At 34.8% G+C, this 15851-nt stretch overlaps 3 protein-coding genes across 3 annotated transcripts; 2 read left to right on the top strand and 1 right to left on the bottom strand.

Annotated features, from left to right (window-relative positions):
* Positions 1–68: 68 nt before the first annotated feature.
* LOC112100335 (xyloglucan-specific galacturonosyltransferase 1) lies at positions 69–1730 on the top strand. The gene has a single exon (XM_024189525.1). It carries the CDS (start codon positions 72–74, stop codon positions 1728–1730), a length of 1659 nt encoding a protein of 552 aa, XP_024045293.1. The 5' UTR covers positions 69–71.
* Positions 1731–3429: 1699 nt separating this feature from the next.
* Positions 3430–5653, top strand: LOC18047405 (probable phospholipid hydroperoxide glutathione peroxidase). Its single transcript, XM_006439523.2, has 6 exons — positions 3430–3657; positions 3795–3871; positions 4129–4190; positions 4373–4491; positions 5101–5268; positions 5392–5653. The coding sequence occupies exons 1-6, from the start codon at positions 3445–3447 to the stop codon at positions 5422–5424; spliced, it is 672 nt and encodes a 223-aa protein (XP_006439586.1). The 5' UTR covers positions 3430–3444; the 3' UTR covers positions 5425–5653.
* A 1877-nt stretch (positions 5654–7530) lies between these two features.
* On the bottom strand, positions 7531–12629 carry LOC18047406 (AT-hook motif nuclear-localized protein 5). The gene is made up of 5 exons (XM_006439525.2): positions 11522–12629; positions 10836–10903; positions 10202–10333; positions 8317–8475; positions 7531–8124 (listed from the first exon to the last, which is right to left on the bottom strand). Exons 1-5 carry the CDS (start codon positions 11952–11954, stop codon positions 7897–7899), a joined length of 1020 nt encoding a protein of 339 aa, XP_006439588.1. The 5' UTR covers positions 11955–12629; the 3' UTR covers positions 7531–7896.
* Positions 12630–15851: the final 3222 nt, after the last annotated feature.

Raw genomic sequence — 15851 nt, forward strand, 5'->3', positions numbered from 1 at the left:
TGCAATCTCTTCCATTAGAAAAAGCTGAGGCCTAAGTATTGTGAATACATACAACAGCCACAAACAAGAAAATGACAATTTCTATTGCCAAAAAGAAATCAAAATCAACAAAGAAAGTAGAATCAAATCAATCCTGTGAATCTCTTTTCTTCAAAGTTTTTCACCGAATCCCTATTGTGATCTTCGTTTTGACTTTGCTTTTCATATGGTCTTCCTCGACCACCGTCATCACACGCAACGTTGTTCGTGTGTGCGTCTCCTCTCGAAAGCTCACCAATCTCTGTCTCTCCGCGGGCACTCATCCCAATATTGAATTTCCAGCTCCGGATGTCAATCCCAGTAGCCGAGACAGTGTCAGCGTTTCCAATGATGGAGACAATTCCAGTGCTAGTCCTATGGAAGGTTTTGTCGATGCTGTTCGAGAAGAACATCCGGGTGCAATCATTAGAGCAAATATTGGCAACGACAGGGTTGATGGAGAGATTGAGAATGCAAAGAAAGTTGTTGAAGAGTACGTACAAATGCAGCGATCCTGGACATCGGAGTACAGGGGTCAAGCAGCTTGCGACGGGAAGGGGATTTACGTTTATGATTTGCCATCTAAATTCAATAAGGATTTAGTCGGTCAATGTGGAGATATGATGCCGTGGTCCAACAATTTCTGTTCATATTTTGATAACGAGGCTTTGGGTGAAGCCATGCCGGAGGTTGGTAAAGGATGGTATCGTACTCATCAATATTCTCTGGAGATCATTTTTCATACAAGAGTTTTGAAGCATCCATGCAGAGTTTACAATGAAGATGAAGCCAAGCTCTTTTATGTTCCTTTTTACGGTGGCTTAGACATACTGAGATGGCATTTCAAAAATGTGTCTAATGATGTCAAAGATTCATTGTCAGTAGAGTTGATGAAATGGCTTGAGTCTAGGAAGCCATGGGTTAAAAACTCCGGCAAGGATCATGTGTTTGTCTTGGGAAAAATTTCATGGGATTTTAGGAGGGCAAATGGTTCGTGGGGAACAAGATTGTTGGACTTTGAGCAAATGCAAAACCCAATCAAGCTCTTGATTGAAAGGCAACCGTGGCACCTTAACGACATTGGAATCCCTCATCCCACATATTTTCACCCGCGTTCCGACGATGACCTTCTGAATTGGCAACTCAAGATGATCAGATCGCGTCGCAAGAGCCTAGTGAGTTTTGCCGGGGCAGCTCGTCCGGACCAACCCGAGAACATAAGGTCAATATTGATCAATCAGTGCAGCTCTCACTCAGATAGTGGAACGTGCACGTTTCAGAATTGTAGTTCAGGTGGGTGCGATCATCCCAAGTCAGTTATTGATTTGTTTTCGGAGTCTGAATTCTGCTTACAGCCTCCTGGAGACAGTCCAACAAGGAAATCGGTGTTCGATTCACTGGTTTCGGGTTGCATTCCGGTACTGTTTGATCCTTTCACGGCTTACTATCAATATCCCTGGCACTTACCTGAAGATCACACTAAATTTTCAGTGTTTATAGACCAAGACGAGGTGAGGCAAATGAAAGTGAATGTGATAGAAAAGTTGATGAATATTTCAAGAAAGGAAAGAGAGAATACGAGGAGGTACATTGTGTATGAATTACTGCCAGAGTTGGTATTCGCCGATCCAAATTCTCAGCTTGACAAGTTTCGGGATGCTTTTTCCGTAACCATCAACAATTTGTTCGAGAGGGTGAGCAAATTGGATTAAGTTGTAAGAGACCTTTTTTTTTTTTCCCTCCATACATTTTTCTTGACTTTGTTTTTGCACATACAAATTTTGGTTAAAAAAAGAAAAAGAAAAAGACGCCTCCGTTAGGGGAGGCAGTTTTACGATGATTGTACATTAATGTAACTTTCAAGTACATATAGCAGTCTTTCTCTTTCATGTCAGTTGCGAAAATTGGGAGTTTCTCATTGACTTATTTTGTCCTTCCGAGAGAGAATTCTGATGATCATCGTGTATGTAAATAAATTATTTTTTCAAGTTCTAATCCTAATTTAATATAGCAGACCTTCGTTGAATAAACTCTATGAGTAGACATAGCAATTCTTTGCTGTTATTTATTTATTTATTTTATTCTTCTTGTCTTCTTCTCTAAAAATTTTAGAATATCTCTAATGTGTTACAATCAATTGATATACGTATGATATATGTAATTAAATTTAATATAATCACTACTTGCATGATGATTTTTAAAAATAAATACAAACATATCATAAGATTATTTATTTATTATATGACTAACATAAGACCTCTAATGTATTCTAAAATTTCTCATTCTTCTCAAAAATTGTAATTACGAGCATTCACGTATATACGCTACTTATTGAAATGCTGAGTTTAGCATAAAATAGTCAAGTCAATTCCCAACTTACAAGAATTAAAACGCTTATAATCCCAGCATACACGCTGTCCATACCAAGATTAATTTTCAGTGACTCTGCTGTGGACTCAGAGTAAGATCACAATTCAGAAAATGGCTACCCCGACCAAATATGGGATCCATCTATGATTTAATTGTTAAGGTTAGTCTCGTGGCTTGGGTCAAGCTCAAAGTTGGAGCCTATTGGCATCAAATTCATATTGATGCACTGTGTTAAATCTAATTATGATTCTTTTCTTCTATTTTGGGATATTTCATGATTAATTTCATATAAGGGAAATGATGTCAATTAAGAGTCCTCTATAACCCATTCAAAATATAAAAATAACCCATTCTATTTATAAAAAAAAAAATGTGCCTAATCTCGTGGAAATATTAGTAACAGGACTAGTCATGCACCTTAGACAATAAAAAGAAACAACTCCAAATTAACTTGATCCCAGAGACAAATGGGTGAACCGTACCACAGCCTTTTTCTTCTATAGTGACTCACGAGTTAGTTCCTCTCTATCTCTTTTGCTATGGAACTTGTGTAAATGGCATCGATTTTTGCTATGATAATATAAAAAATTGAGTAATCCCAATAAAATTTCTCGTTGAAAAAATAAATTCCAAATATTTTAAAAGATGAAGAAAGGGGTTGATGTAAAATAGGTGATAATGTTTCTAGAAACAAAAATTGCTGCGAATTGTGAACGCTCAAATGCCTTGAAGCCGTAGAGTCATTTTCATTGTTCCATAGAGAAGATTCGAGAGAAAACAAAAACTGAAGAAAACGCGCACAAAAAACGGAATTGGAACGTCGACGGGACAAAAGTTTGTTCGCGGTTTCGCACAACAAAATCAACTAGAAAACGACAATTACGTATTCGCTGATGCAAATGAAACAAATCTCCACCGTCCATGTACAGGTCTAGATTTGACACATCTTAGTAGCTCTACTCCACGTGTAACTGAAGTTGCCATCCACGTGTAAGCCACAATCTATATCACACACGAGCGGGGCTCCGGACGCCAAACTCTATAAAATCCTGCTCAATGCTCCGCTGTTACCTCCTTAAACGAAATCTCGGAATCGCAACTTCCCATATTTTGACAAGACATTTCACTTCGAATTATAAGCAAACCCTTCTGAGACCTTCGAAAAGTAATCCAATTTCTTTGGTTTCAAGGCCTTGTTTTTTCGCTTCGAGATCGGATCATACAATGGCAAGCCAATCGAAAACTTCAGTTCACGATTTCACTGTTAAGGTCGGCTTTATTACTATTATTATTATTATTATTGGGTTCTTGCTGGTCATTTTCCTTCCCTCCTTTTGATTTTTAATTCAATTTGGGATTTGACAAATATATCTGTTTTATTTTTATGAAATTTATCATATGTGCAGGACGCCAAGGGACAGGATGTTGATCTTAGCATCTACAAGGGAAAGCTTCTTTTGATTGTCAATGTTGCATCACAGTGGTATGCCTCTTCTCCTTTCATTTTTTACTTTTTTTTGAAAAAACTAATGATTCATTGATTATCGTTGATGCTTCCATTTAATTAACGCTATTACTCAGAAGCATGCATGCTTTCAATACAAATAAGCATTTATAAGAGATGATTTCACCCAGAGACTCTTTAATTCTTGCGCAGTGCCGGCGGCAATTTATTTTTTATTTTTTATTTTTTATTTTTTCCTTTATCCGTTTTATTCATTTACCTGATTTTGAACGCAGTGGCTTGACCAATTCAAACTACACTGAGCTGAGTCAGTTGTACGACAAGTACAAGAATCAAGGTTTATTTCGTACCTCCTTTTCTTAGTATGTTGATGATTTTGCACATTAATAAGACTTATGTAGTTTCAAGTTCTCTATTCTTTCTTGCATAGTCAATGGAAGAAAATATTTCTTAACATCTTACTAATATATTTGTACCCTTGCTTTGCTGTTTTCTTTTTTCTTTTCTGTGTTAGTTCAGGCTTGGAGATTCTGGCCTTTCCTTGTAATCAGTTTGGAGCTCAAGAGCCAGGAGACAATGAACAGATTCAAGAATTTGCATGCACTCGCTTTAAGGCTGAGTTTCCCATATTTGATAAGGTACTCGCTCTGCAACTTTACAAATTTTATAAACAGAAAATACACTCTCATGGTTTTGCCTCTGCATGTAGCATTCCTACTCTAGCTTCTCACACACAGCGAGCTATATGCTTCTGGATAAGATATAGAATAGCTGGAGTTGGTCACCATTTCTTTATTTGATTACATATTTTATATAAATCATTCATTTGATATGCAGTAAATCATCTAGATATGATGCTCCATTAAAGTACCTCGATTTGATCATTTCTTAAAATTATTAATGCCTGAAGCATTTCACTGATTGCTTTGGGAATTAGGATGAAACGAGAGGAATCTGGACTTAAAACATTCTTTTTCTTCTAGAATTTAACTTTGGCTGCCCCAGGAACTTGAGTGTCTCTTTTATTAATATATTCTGATGATAATATTGCTCTTAGGTTTGTTTACATTATTGTGTGAACTTTTGGGTGAACCTTGATGAGTCCATTACCTTGATGTGAGAAGTCACTTGTTAGGAGTGCCTTTGAGATATTGCTGGAAGAACCAAATGTTTATATGTATTTCATGAGTTTCTAATCATATTTGGAGATATTTGGCAACAAACTTAATATTGTTTTTTTGATACAGGTTGATGTTAATGGTGATAATGCTGCTCCTTTATACAAGCATCTGAAATCCAGCAAAGGTGGACTTTTTGGAGACAGCATCAAGTGGAACTTTTCCAAGTTCTTGGTGGATAAGGAGGGGAATGTTGTTGAGCGTTATGCCCCCACCACTAGCCCTCTGAGCATTGAGGTAGTATTAGAGTGCTTGTGCTGTTAGTGGCTGTTGCGCTTCCAAATTTAATGATAATCTGGACAGTGGTGTCATTTTATTAACTAATAAACTTATTTGTTAATGTTTGTTACCCCCTTGCAGAAGGATATAAAGAAACTTCTGGAGACTGCTTAACCGCTGCTACAGCTTGCATGATCAGCTTCTTGCTAATAAAACTAGAGTATCATGCTGTATAAGCACTCTGGTGGAAATATATGTTTAGCTTTGTCTCAATATCTGTTTACATATAATGAAGTTTCCTAATGTCGAAGTAAATTCAGTTGATAAGTGCCTGGTTTGTATGTAATGAATGTCCCCAGTTTTTGTAATTCAAAATAAAAGGTGCTTGGTGAGACTCTACAGATGTCGTCGTGCCATTGCTATATCTTTTAAATTGCGTTTGGTATTAAGGTTGGTTAGCTATATCTTTTAAGTTGCTGCAGCATTAAGGTGTTTTAAGTTACAACATTAAAGTATTTAGTAAACATTGCTATAACTTAAAAGTTATGTTGATATAATATTTTACTTGTATAGTAGAAAATTTATTATATGTTTAATAATTTTATCAAAATTATTATTTAAAATTTATGTTTATTACATATTATTAATTTTTATTTTATTTATAATTATAATTTTTTTTCCGTAATAATTATAGTTTAAAAATTACAGTAACTCAATTCAAAACAAAATCTTATTCAACGAATGCAGCCACTTGGGAAATGTATAAATCTTTCTCTATAGATTTGCAGTAGTTTACTTTTGAATCCAGGACTTCATTGCGAGGCTACAACTGCAATGATTGAAAGATGTTACGGCCAAAGTAAAATTCATTGATGCTTATGTTATGTTTAGTTGCATTATTCGATAAAATTTTAAACTCCTACCAACACCCTCTAGAAAGTGCCTTTGGTAACCCGGATAACATTGTATGAAAAATACTGTTTTGTCCACTAGTCTAGCATTGACTGTATAGATCATGTTTACTCTCCAGACTGAAATTACTAACTTTTAACTATATATTTGTTTATAGTTTTAGCGCTTTAATATTCTCTGATCATAAGTTCTACTGTGTGTGATATTGCCTCATCGGTATTTATGTGGAAAATGATAAATTTGTAAAAATATGAATGAAAAATACCAGGGACACAGATCATTATAAATCTATGATAAGTTAATTAAAATAATTGATTTGTCTTTACACATTTTTTATTGCTCATTTTTTGGTCACGGCGAATGAGCTACCGAGTAATGGCTGAAAACTACTGGCTCCTCTCTTATGGCCGAGGTTATATTAAGTTCATAAATAATGCTTTGTGTCTTGACAAAATGAAACATACAAGTACAGTGTATCGATATAATAAATACTATATATAGCTTCTTTTTTTTGGTTATTTTTCGAATAATTCTTAATTAAATAACAAATAAGGAAAACAAATGTTCATATAATTTGATAGGATTTATTATTGTTATTATTATTATTATCCTTCGTTGGTAGTTGCAATACACAAGAAATTGAATATTTCCAATCACAGCAGGTTTCAGGCCAGTAATTTTTTTTTTTTTTTTTTGTATTTTGTAAATTCTTAATTTGAACAAATTTGTTGTAATGGTACTCTTTTTTTTTTTTTTTTTTTATCTAAAGAACTTTTGGTATCTTATTCTATAAAAATGTTATTTTTAAATAATCAGCTTTTGAAATGGGTTGGACCGAGCCCAAACATTTCAGTTATAGTTTTCCCTGCGACGGTCCGGGAATAAACGTTTTAACCCATTGAAGCTAGGTCGTTTGATTTGAGTTTGGGTTAGATCGTGGGTTGTGAGTTTTCTTACCCATCCCTGGTTACAGAGTCCTCATCCCCTACCACTCCAAATCTTGAAACCGTACGGAGACACGTTTTGTTTTGTTTTTCCTTTTGTGTAGAAAAAGTTTTTGAGTTCAATTAATTATTAGTCCTGATTTAGTTTGAATCATACATACTACTCTCTGATCAGTAAACTTGTAGGCATATATAGTATCGTTAACCGTTCTGTTCACTGCGAATACATAGAGGTCAAGAAAGTTTAGTTCTTCTTTCCATGGGTTAATTCTGGCTTTACCAACCATTTTTTGAATCCAATTGGACAACTTTCAAGCAAAAAGCTTGGCTGATCCGCTTCAAAATCCAAACAATCATTTTGGACTCAGTGCAGTGGATCCTTGTCCTTGACTCCTTGGACAACGGACGTCGGTAGCTGTAGTAGTAGTGTATTGCCAACAACTTAATTACTTAAATCAAATAAAAGGAAACAAGAAATGGGTTACAACATAATCTAGACACCTTAAAAATTAAAGCACTAAAGAAAATGCTAAAATTTAAGACAACAGACTGACTATTTTCTCCCAAAATCTTTTCAACTCCAACCTGCTAACCGAAAAAAAAAATGTTTGACTAATTCCCACATTTGTTTGAGAACCTCGAGATGACTCTGTTATAGACTAAGTTAGCACATACCCCGCGCCCCTAGTGGGCAAACAAGGTGGAATCTCAGATGTTTATGGTTTTCACAGACAGTACATTTACAACAACACATATGTACAAAACACCATGTGTTTGTCGCAGCAAATCATCATCCACGAGTCAGGTCAATATCTGGGTGGGGGTTTCTCAGATCAGCTGTTCGAAAACCGGACCAGGCATTCATTGCGGAGGGGGGAAAATTTTGGGAGGCAGGTGGATAAATTTGGGTAGCTGATTTATTACTCGGTGGCGGCGTAGAATTCTTGTCATTTTCAGGGGCAGCAACTTGCTTGCTCTTGATCTTAGAACCACCATATACAAAACTGCATACCACCACCTGCAGTAGGCAATGTTTATCATTTATTACTCTTCAGATCACAGACTAGAAATCACCTTTTAACTCCACATACATGCTCACAGACTAACTCATACCTAATTAACGCATGCCTTCAATACAAGCAACATTGAAGACAGTGAGTAGGGATACAAATAGATCAGGTGATGCAATTTGGAGCAATCAGTAGCGTACCTGAACTGGGCTTGCTGCGATAAGCACAGCAACTCCACCACCGAATACGTGACCATCAGGACTTGAAAGGGAAGCACTTACACCACCAGTTCGATCACGAGGACTGCCATCTTCAGCAAGTAAGAATGAACCAGACAGGCATAATATCTCGAAACGGCCCTACACAAGCTAAATAAATCAAATCAGTTCCTCCATTCCATTCAAAATGCTGTCACGGGGAACAAAAACACAAATGTAAAAGGGTAGAAAGAAATGTATGAAGACTGAAGAGTTTAGAGTTGTTTAAAATTCAACAATAAAATTAGTAACCAAATCATTGGGCCAACTATTCCTTTAAGAAAAGGGAATGACATTTGAGTGGCCAAATAATGGATTCTGCAGATACCTTAACTCAACCCTAATCCAAGGTTGCGTCCTAAAAAAAAACGTTTCTTTCTAGGATAAGATAGGTTCAAAGTATAAAATGTTGGCAATTCTTATAATACAGATTGTCAAGAATTAGAGAAGGCCAAACAATCCAATTTGTCACCATTTGTCCTATGTAATGCACTTTTCATTGAGAGATGGACAGGGTAGGACATTAAACGATTGACACCTCGTTCTCAAAACAAGTCTTATTTTTACAATAATGAGAGTGCAAGTGTCCCTAATTGGGAACAGGAACTAGAGAGTCTCTGATCCTGTATAGGGAAGTACTGAGAGAAGATTCAGGTCACCCTGCCTCATTCCTATCATTTATAGGCACTACCCTTATATACTAGGGCTTCTAGTTCTACAAACCATAAAGCAATGGATAAACTCAACCTAGACTTTATCTGGAAAAAGGTATCTGATAAACATGAAATTGGACAGCTTAGCTGCATAGGATTTTTCACATCAGCCAAAAGTATAATCCCAGAAAATTAAACAGCATTTAACCAATGAGAAAGATGAAGCCTCAATAGCATCGCATCTCTATCTTTAGGAATGTCATTTTGCTATTTTCCAGCATTGTATAGGTTAGGCTGATTTACCAATGCCCTGGAAACAAGCTACTAAATTAATCCAGATTACATCTAGAATGATAACATAAACCAATACATCTTGATTCAGCTGCTATCATCTATAATCAACCCACTCAAATTGCATCTGCTGTGGCAATGCCAACATAACCACATCTGTTACACATAACTCGACCTACAAGAATATACATAGGTTGATGCTTCTGGCTAGTATATATCTAAAAAAGACACCAGTAATTGACTGATAAGGTTCATGTCACCTCAATTGCATCTAAGCCATCACAACACTGGCTACTCTCAAACCAACTAGCAAACACCATCAGATCCTTACCACTGTTAATATTCTAGCACCACTAGTTAGTCAAGATCTTAGTGTCCTCAACATATCTTCGTCATCCAATCCTTGCCCAATAATTTACAGATGTTCTTAATTTTACTCCAGCATACACGCATATTCACAGAAAAAGCCTACTGCAGCCTTTTTCTCTGAAGCAGAAATCATAACATTACATTCACTGCTATCCTTTTATTTTTGATGGGCTCTACCCTTTTAGTTGGATACCCAGAAATCCCTTGGTTACAATTTATCAATGGTCACTTTCTCAATGCCCTTCTGTTAAATTCCACAATTAGATTCACTTAACAGAGCTAAAGAAATTTCCATCACATTAATAAGACATTACAATCCATAAGGGTAAACTATATTTGCTTGAAAAGTCACTGATCAAAAACAAAGCATGCAATGCCTTCATATTCCACATTATGAACCAAAACTATCATGGAACTAGCAAAAGGCAAAGAAATGGTAAAGTACAAAAATGAAAATTTTTTTGGTGAATTTTTTTTTTCCAAAAAAGAAAAAGATACAAACAGAGTGCTTCAACCTCATAGGTGACGGTGGGCACTGAAGTTGCAGGCTGACGGAGTGTTACTGAAGAAACTGTACCACGGCCTGACAAGATGCACACAACCCTTGGCCTCTGTTGTGAAAATGACAACATTTTAGCCACAATGTCCTACAAAGGATAAAACTGTCAGCTCCTAATGTGGTTTTTTTTTTTTTTTTGGGGGGGGGGGGGGGGGGAGAAGAGGTCAAGTTAACAAAACAATAAGCAAAAGTTCCAAAATACTGACATCATGAATTCACATATACACATGTGAAATGTAAATTACTCCAATTTATGTTTCATTGATGTTAAGTACCATTAATATAGCTAATAAAGCATAAACTAATAGTTGTATCCAGGAAGCTTTTACTTCCAAGAGAATTGGATGAGCCAATGGATACTAAATGAAATCTATATTAAATGACAGCCACCTATTAGATTTCTAGGAAGTAATCACCATACTGGTTGGCAAAGCAACTTTTCATTGCCATCTTTAAAAGCAACCACACCACATCATATAGGCATGTTTCTAAAATCATACGATTTAAACACGAATAGGAAGTCAATAAATGCAAAGTGCAATAACATCAAAAACATAAATAAAACAGAAACTGGAATGAGTGTAGCATACCTCTCCAACTCCAATGGAGATCACATGCGGTGCAAAAGCAATTCCAGCTGAACTATTCATCCATTCACCTACATAAAAGTAGTTAAACAGTTTGAGAAGCCCCAACATGAATTTTAGCATGCAAACAGAAATAAAGATATCAAAGTGCAAGGCATAATTAATCACACTATCATTAAAATTCATGACCTCTTTTCATATAAATATTTCACAGAAAACATGAATGCAAGGACTGTTTCAGAAATTAGAGGTCCAAACATAAAACACGTTCATCTGTAGAAATTCTGGCTTCTGTTTCCAAAAATAATCACCAAATTCTAATAGTGTTTTGCAGTCACTAGTATCTACAATTGCTAAAATTAGGTGGATCTCAAAAAGTAAAATAAGATGGTCTAAATAATGGATAATTGATTCAAAGATACAAGCAATACACTAAATTCAATTTAAAAAGATGAAAACAGATGACTATTATTGCATGTCTTTAATAACTGACCATAGAAGAAAATATACTCTAAAACGAGTTAAAAAAAAATGCTGTCTCCTTAATTAAACACAAAAAATGCTACAATATTATAAGGTACATTATGACTTATGATCACTATCTAGATAAAATGCATCACAAACTGAATAATCCTGTAAGCTACAATATAGTTGAGACATCAAAACCATATCAAAAGTAAAAGACTTGCCAAGAGTAGCCAACTGCTGCTTCCTGCCTGTCCCAGGAGGCCGCCCTCTACTCCGTTTCAAGGCCTGCGAATCAGATGCCGGAGAACGCTTTGGCCTGGCTGGCAATGGCGAAAGCCCCAAGGAAACCTGCCCATCAGGGGCATATTTGCGGGGTCTACCTCTCTTCTTCTTCACTGGATCACTTAGTGGCACCCCGGATGGCACACTCATGTTATGGCCAAAATTGACATGTTTGGGCTCAACTGCAAATGTCGATCCCACATTTGGTTGAGTTGGAATGTTAAGATTTGACGAGGATCTAAACCCAGGTGGGGTTTGCATTAAACCAGATTGTGTTGCTGAATGAGAACCACTGAATGCTCCTCTATGTTGTTGAATGTAATAGGGACCAGAGACACCCCCTGATGCAACCATAGCTTCTCTTCCGTCCATGCATTTACTAAGTAGAAAATGAATTTTTTTTCTTTTTGGGTAGCTAGAAAATGAGTCTATTAAGCCACTTAAGCTAAAATCTTAAACTAAATACACACAAGATCCTGATCTCCCTAACACCACATCAATTACGGACTCCAAAGGAGATTTTACAAATTACAGGGAAAATCTTATAACAAACACAGATTTGTATATGTCTAAAGAAAAGGTTTGGGAAAATGAATTAAAAAAAACTCCCCTTCACCCTAAATCATGAATTTGAGAGTGTAATCTCAAAACAAAACAAGGGTTTTACGGGGGTTTCTCTTAGAAATGAAGAAAATTTATAACCCAGACAAAAGAAAAAAGAAGAACATAAGACACCAATTAAGCTGCAAGATACAGTTAAAGTTTATACATTTCAGTCAAGCAAAGCCATTGAGGAACTAATCAGAGAAAAACGAAAATGTAGAAAATAAATCGCAGTTAAAAGTGCAACACAGAGAATCTCAACTAGAGATCAGCTGACGGACCACGCTTTTGAGTACATGAAAAAACAAACAAAACCCTAGATTTGAAATCTAGGGTTTTGAAAAGAAGTGCAGGAGGTGGAGAAAAGGAGAGGAAAAGAAAGAAAAGACAGAGAGAAAGAGAGAGAGAGGTTGAGACTTTGAGTGTGAGAGAGAGAGGGGAGGAATTAGGGGAAAAAAATAAAGATGAATTGAAAAATAAAGAGCTTTTGAATTAAAGTATGAAGTTGAATGAAGACCTCTTTTTTGTTTCTTTATTGTTAAGTTGTCACTACTCATAAGTAGTAGTAGTAGTAGACTAGTAGTAGTACTGGTCAGGTAAAGGGCTGGCTGGGGTGTGGCCCTGACTGAGAAATGCGTCAAATTAAATTTCTGACTAAAATATACATTTATTTGTTCATTGTTTCTCAATTCTCATACAGGTACATTGATTGATGCTCTTGTTTATCAAGTATAAATATTTAATATATTGGGTTTGGGGAGTAGTTGAAAAGTGGGATGGTAAAATTCTGATCCGAATTTGGATATAATTACATCTGAATTGATATTTTTGATGTTTGAATTTGTATTCGGATCTGCAAAAATGTATGTGGATTCGGATGCCAATAATACTTGTGGTTAATATTAGGCAAAATCCCTCATCTCAGTAAGTTCCAATTTAACTTACTTATAGTTGACTTGTTTGGAGACAAATGAATCTTATTCACCAGCCATACTTGAATTCTTAAAAATAAAAACTTGAGACGTACTCGAGAAGAATTGCCCATCTCAAAATCTCCTTTATTGTTGTATGCTTTAATTCATGCTATTTCACCACTCCATCAAGAATTTTTTATACTCTTTCAGCTTGATAAACAAATTGATCTCTATAAACCCTAGGAAAAGGGAAGTGAATCGTCATCTTCTTAAACCAAGGATTTAAGATATTCTTATAACCACCACTCCATGGATAACTTCCCAACATTTCTCGTACTTGACATCATATTTTTGGCCATTTGCCTAATCCCTGTATTGGGTAACTTCTCCCATGAATTTATTCACAGTATAATCTCACAAATTTTAGGAAAAAAATAAGTTAGAAATGGAATGTCAAGATCCAAAAGCAATTTTTGTAACATACAAAACTAATCTCAATGAGCACACAAGACCTTTGTCAAATCCCACTTCGACTCATTGGGCAAACATTTGTAATGTTTGTCAATTTGACTTAACTAACCAAATGCATATTTATACAACAAAGCAATAGCGAGCATTAGGTGAGTTGAATTCCATCGAGTTTTACAATCAATAACCAAATTGTTGATGTTTACAATACCTATTTTGCACACTATAGCCTCAAAATTTCAACTCTTCCATATCTAGTAGTCAAATAATTGACTTTATCTCTTATATTTTCAACACCTTTATCCATCACAGACATCTTATCCCTCACAATCAAATTCAAACACGAGTATAACAACAGATGAGAAAATTTTCCCACATAAACTCAATGAATTTGGTAAAGATTTATCCAATAATACATCAATCATTATATCATTAGCCACACATTATCCATAGTCACAGTTGACACATTCTTATCAATATTTTAATCCATCAAACAATCATACAGAACATTACATTTTACTTCACCTCTATGTGGGGCTAACACATATAAAACCTAATAATGCAAAAAAAAAAAATTGTAATAATGTAATTAAAATACATTAATATTGAAATAAGCAAAATATACATATTAAAAGCGTTACCTCAAAATGTGATACTATTAGGAGCATTTGCCTAATGTTCTCGAAATTCTTTCTTAAACAACTAATAAATGATTTTTTAAGTGCGTAGTCCCACTAGAATAATATGCTGATACTTCTCATCCGTGTCTATGTACCTCTTGATATTATTGCATATATATGAAGTTAGGCTACTGCCACTATATTTGTGCCCGACCCTTCATCAACATTGTCATTACCATGGCCATCGGTACATTCTACAAGTATTGAATCCAATTCAACTTGAACAACATTGTCATCTTTAGGTTTGCGGACATCTTCCAGTCTAACTTCCACATTATTATCACTATATTGCACAGAATGTAAAATAATCTACAATACGATCAATTTTATATGAAAAAGTATGCCAAATAATATTCTATTGAAGTTCAAAATTAAAAGGTAAATGATATATGAAGTTTAACAATGCTTTTTACTTTTATTTTTATTTATTTTTTTTTTTTGCAGCAACCAGTTGATGACGATTGAGCAATGAGGCAATGGTGTGCGCTTAGTGAGATAGATAGTGTTTGACATGGATACAAATTGGGGGTTAGGGAATTGAGGGTTTTGGATTTACAAGTAGGTTAGATTCTTTGGATTTATTTTTTAAATTTAAGTCATTTAACTTATATATTTTTAATTGAATTTTAGTTCAATAAATATTCAAATTAAAAAATAATATGGATTCGAATGTCTGATTTTTCAGATGCACTTTTTTATCTGCACTGATCTTTATTGTTAACATTTGAATTCGCGTTTTAAATATGTAAATCCTAATTTTTTTGGATTCAAATCTTTTAGATTTTTATAGATGCAAGACCTAAATTTTTATGTATCACTAATGAAAGGGTTTGACTATGTTAAAGCTGCTACAAATAAAATTTTCTTCATAACTAAATGATTAAAGTTATAACGTACTTTTTATTATTTATTATTTTACGTACATACATATAATTTATGCCAAGGTAACCGTGGCCCTAATGAAAACCCAACAATAGGCTACAGTGATATTAGAAATACCCTTTTTTGACTAATGAAAACCCAACAATATGCTACAGTGATATTAGTACTTTAGTAGTACCCTTTTTTGACGACCTTATCAGGATTGCTACTTCTTTCATCCATGGGCAGGCAGGCCACAGTTTTGTTTTCTATACAAGAAAAGAGCCAAACAGTGGAATCCGACGGGGCTGCAAGCCTGCAACTGACCCCACGATGGCATAGCGATTCAAGGTGTCGTAAGTAGCTGGAGTATTTTACAAATTAAAACCATTTACTTTTCACGCCCTTTAATTCCTTTAAAACACCCAAATTTTCTAACCGCAAATCACATAAAAAGAAAAACTATTATGACTTCTTTACAAATGATTAACCCCTACCATCTTTAAATCTTAATATATGATATAATTGATTTTTTTTTATATAAAATAAAATAGTTTTGAATCAATAAAGAAATAAGTCACTTACCAATAAGTATTTTTTTGGGGAAAAAGTACGTTCATAATTCAATTAATTTATTCTAAATGATAACCAAATTAACTGAAACTCTATTATAAATCTTTTCCTTTTTGATAATTTTCATTAAAGAAAGAACTAAAAAGATAAAAAATAAAATTTCATAGGAA

The sequence above is a fragment of the Citrus clementina genome, unplaced genomic scaffold (genome assembly GCF_000493195.1).
Source record: "Citrus clementina cultivar Clemenules unplaced genomic scaffold, Citrus_clementina_v1.0 scaffold_3, whole genome shotgun sequence".
NCBI classification, from domain to species: domain Eukaryota; kingdom Viridiplantae; phylum Streptophyta; class Magnoliopsida; order Sapindales; family Rutaceae; genus Citrus; species Citrus x clementina.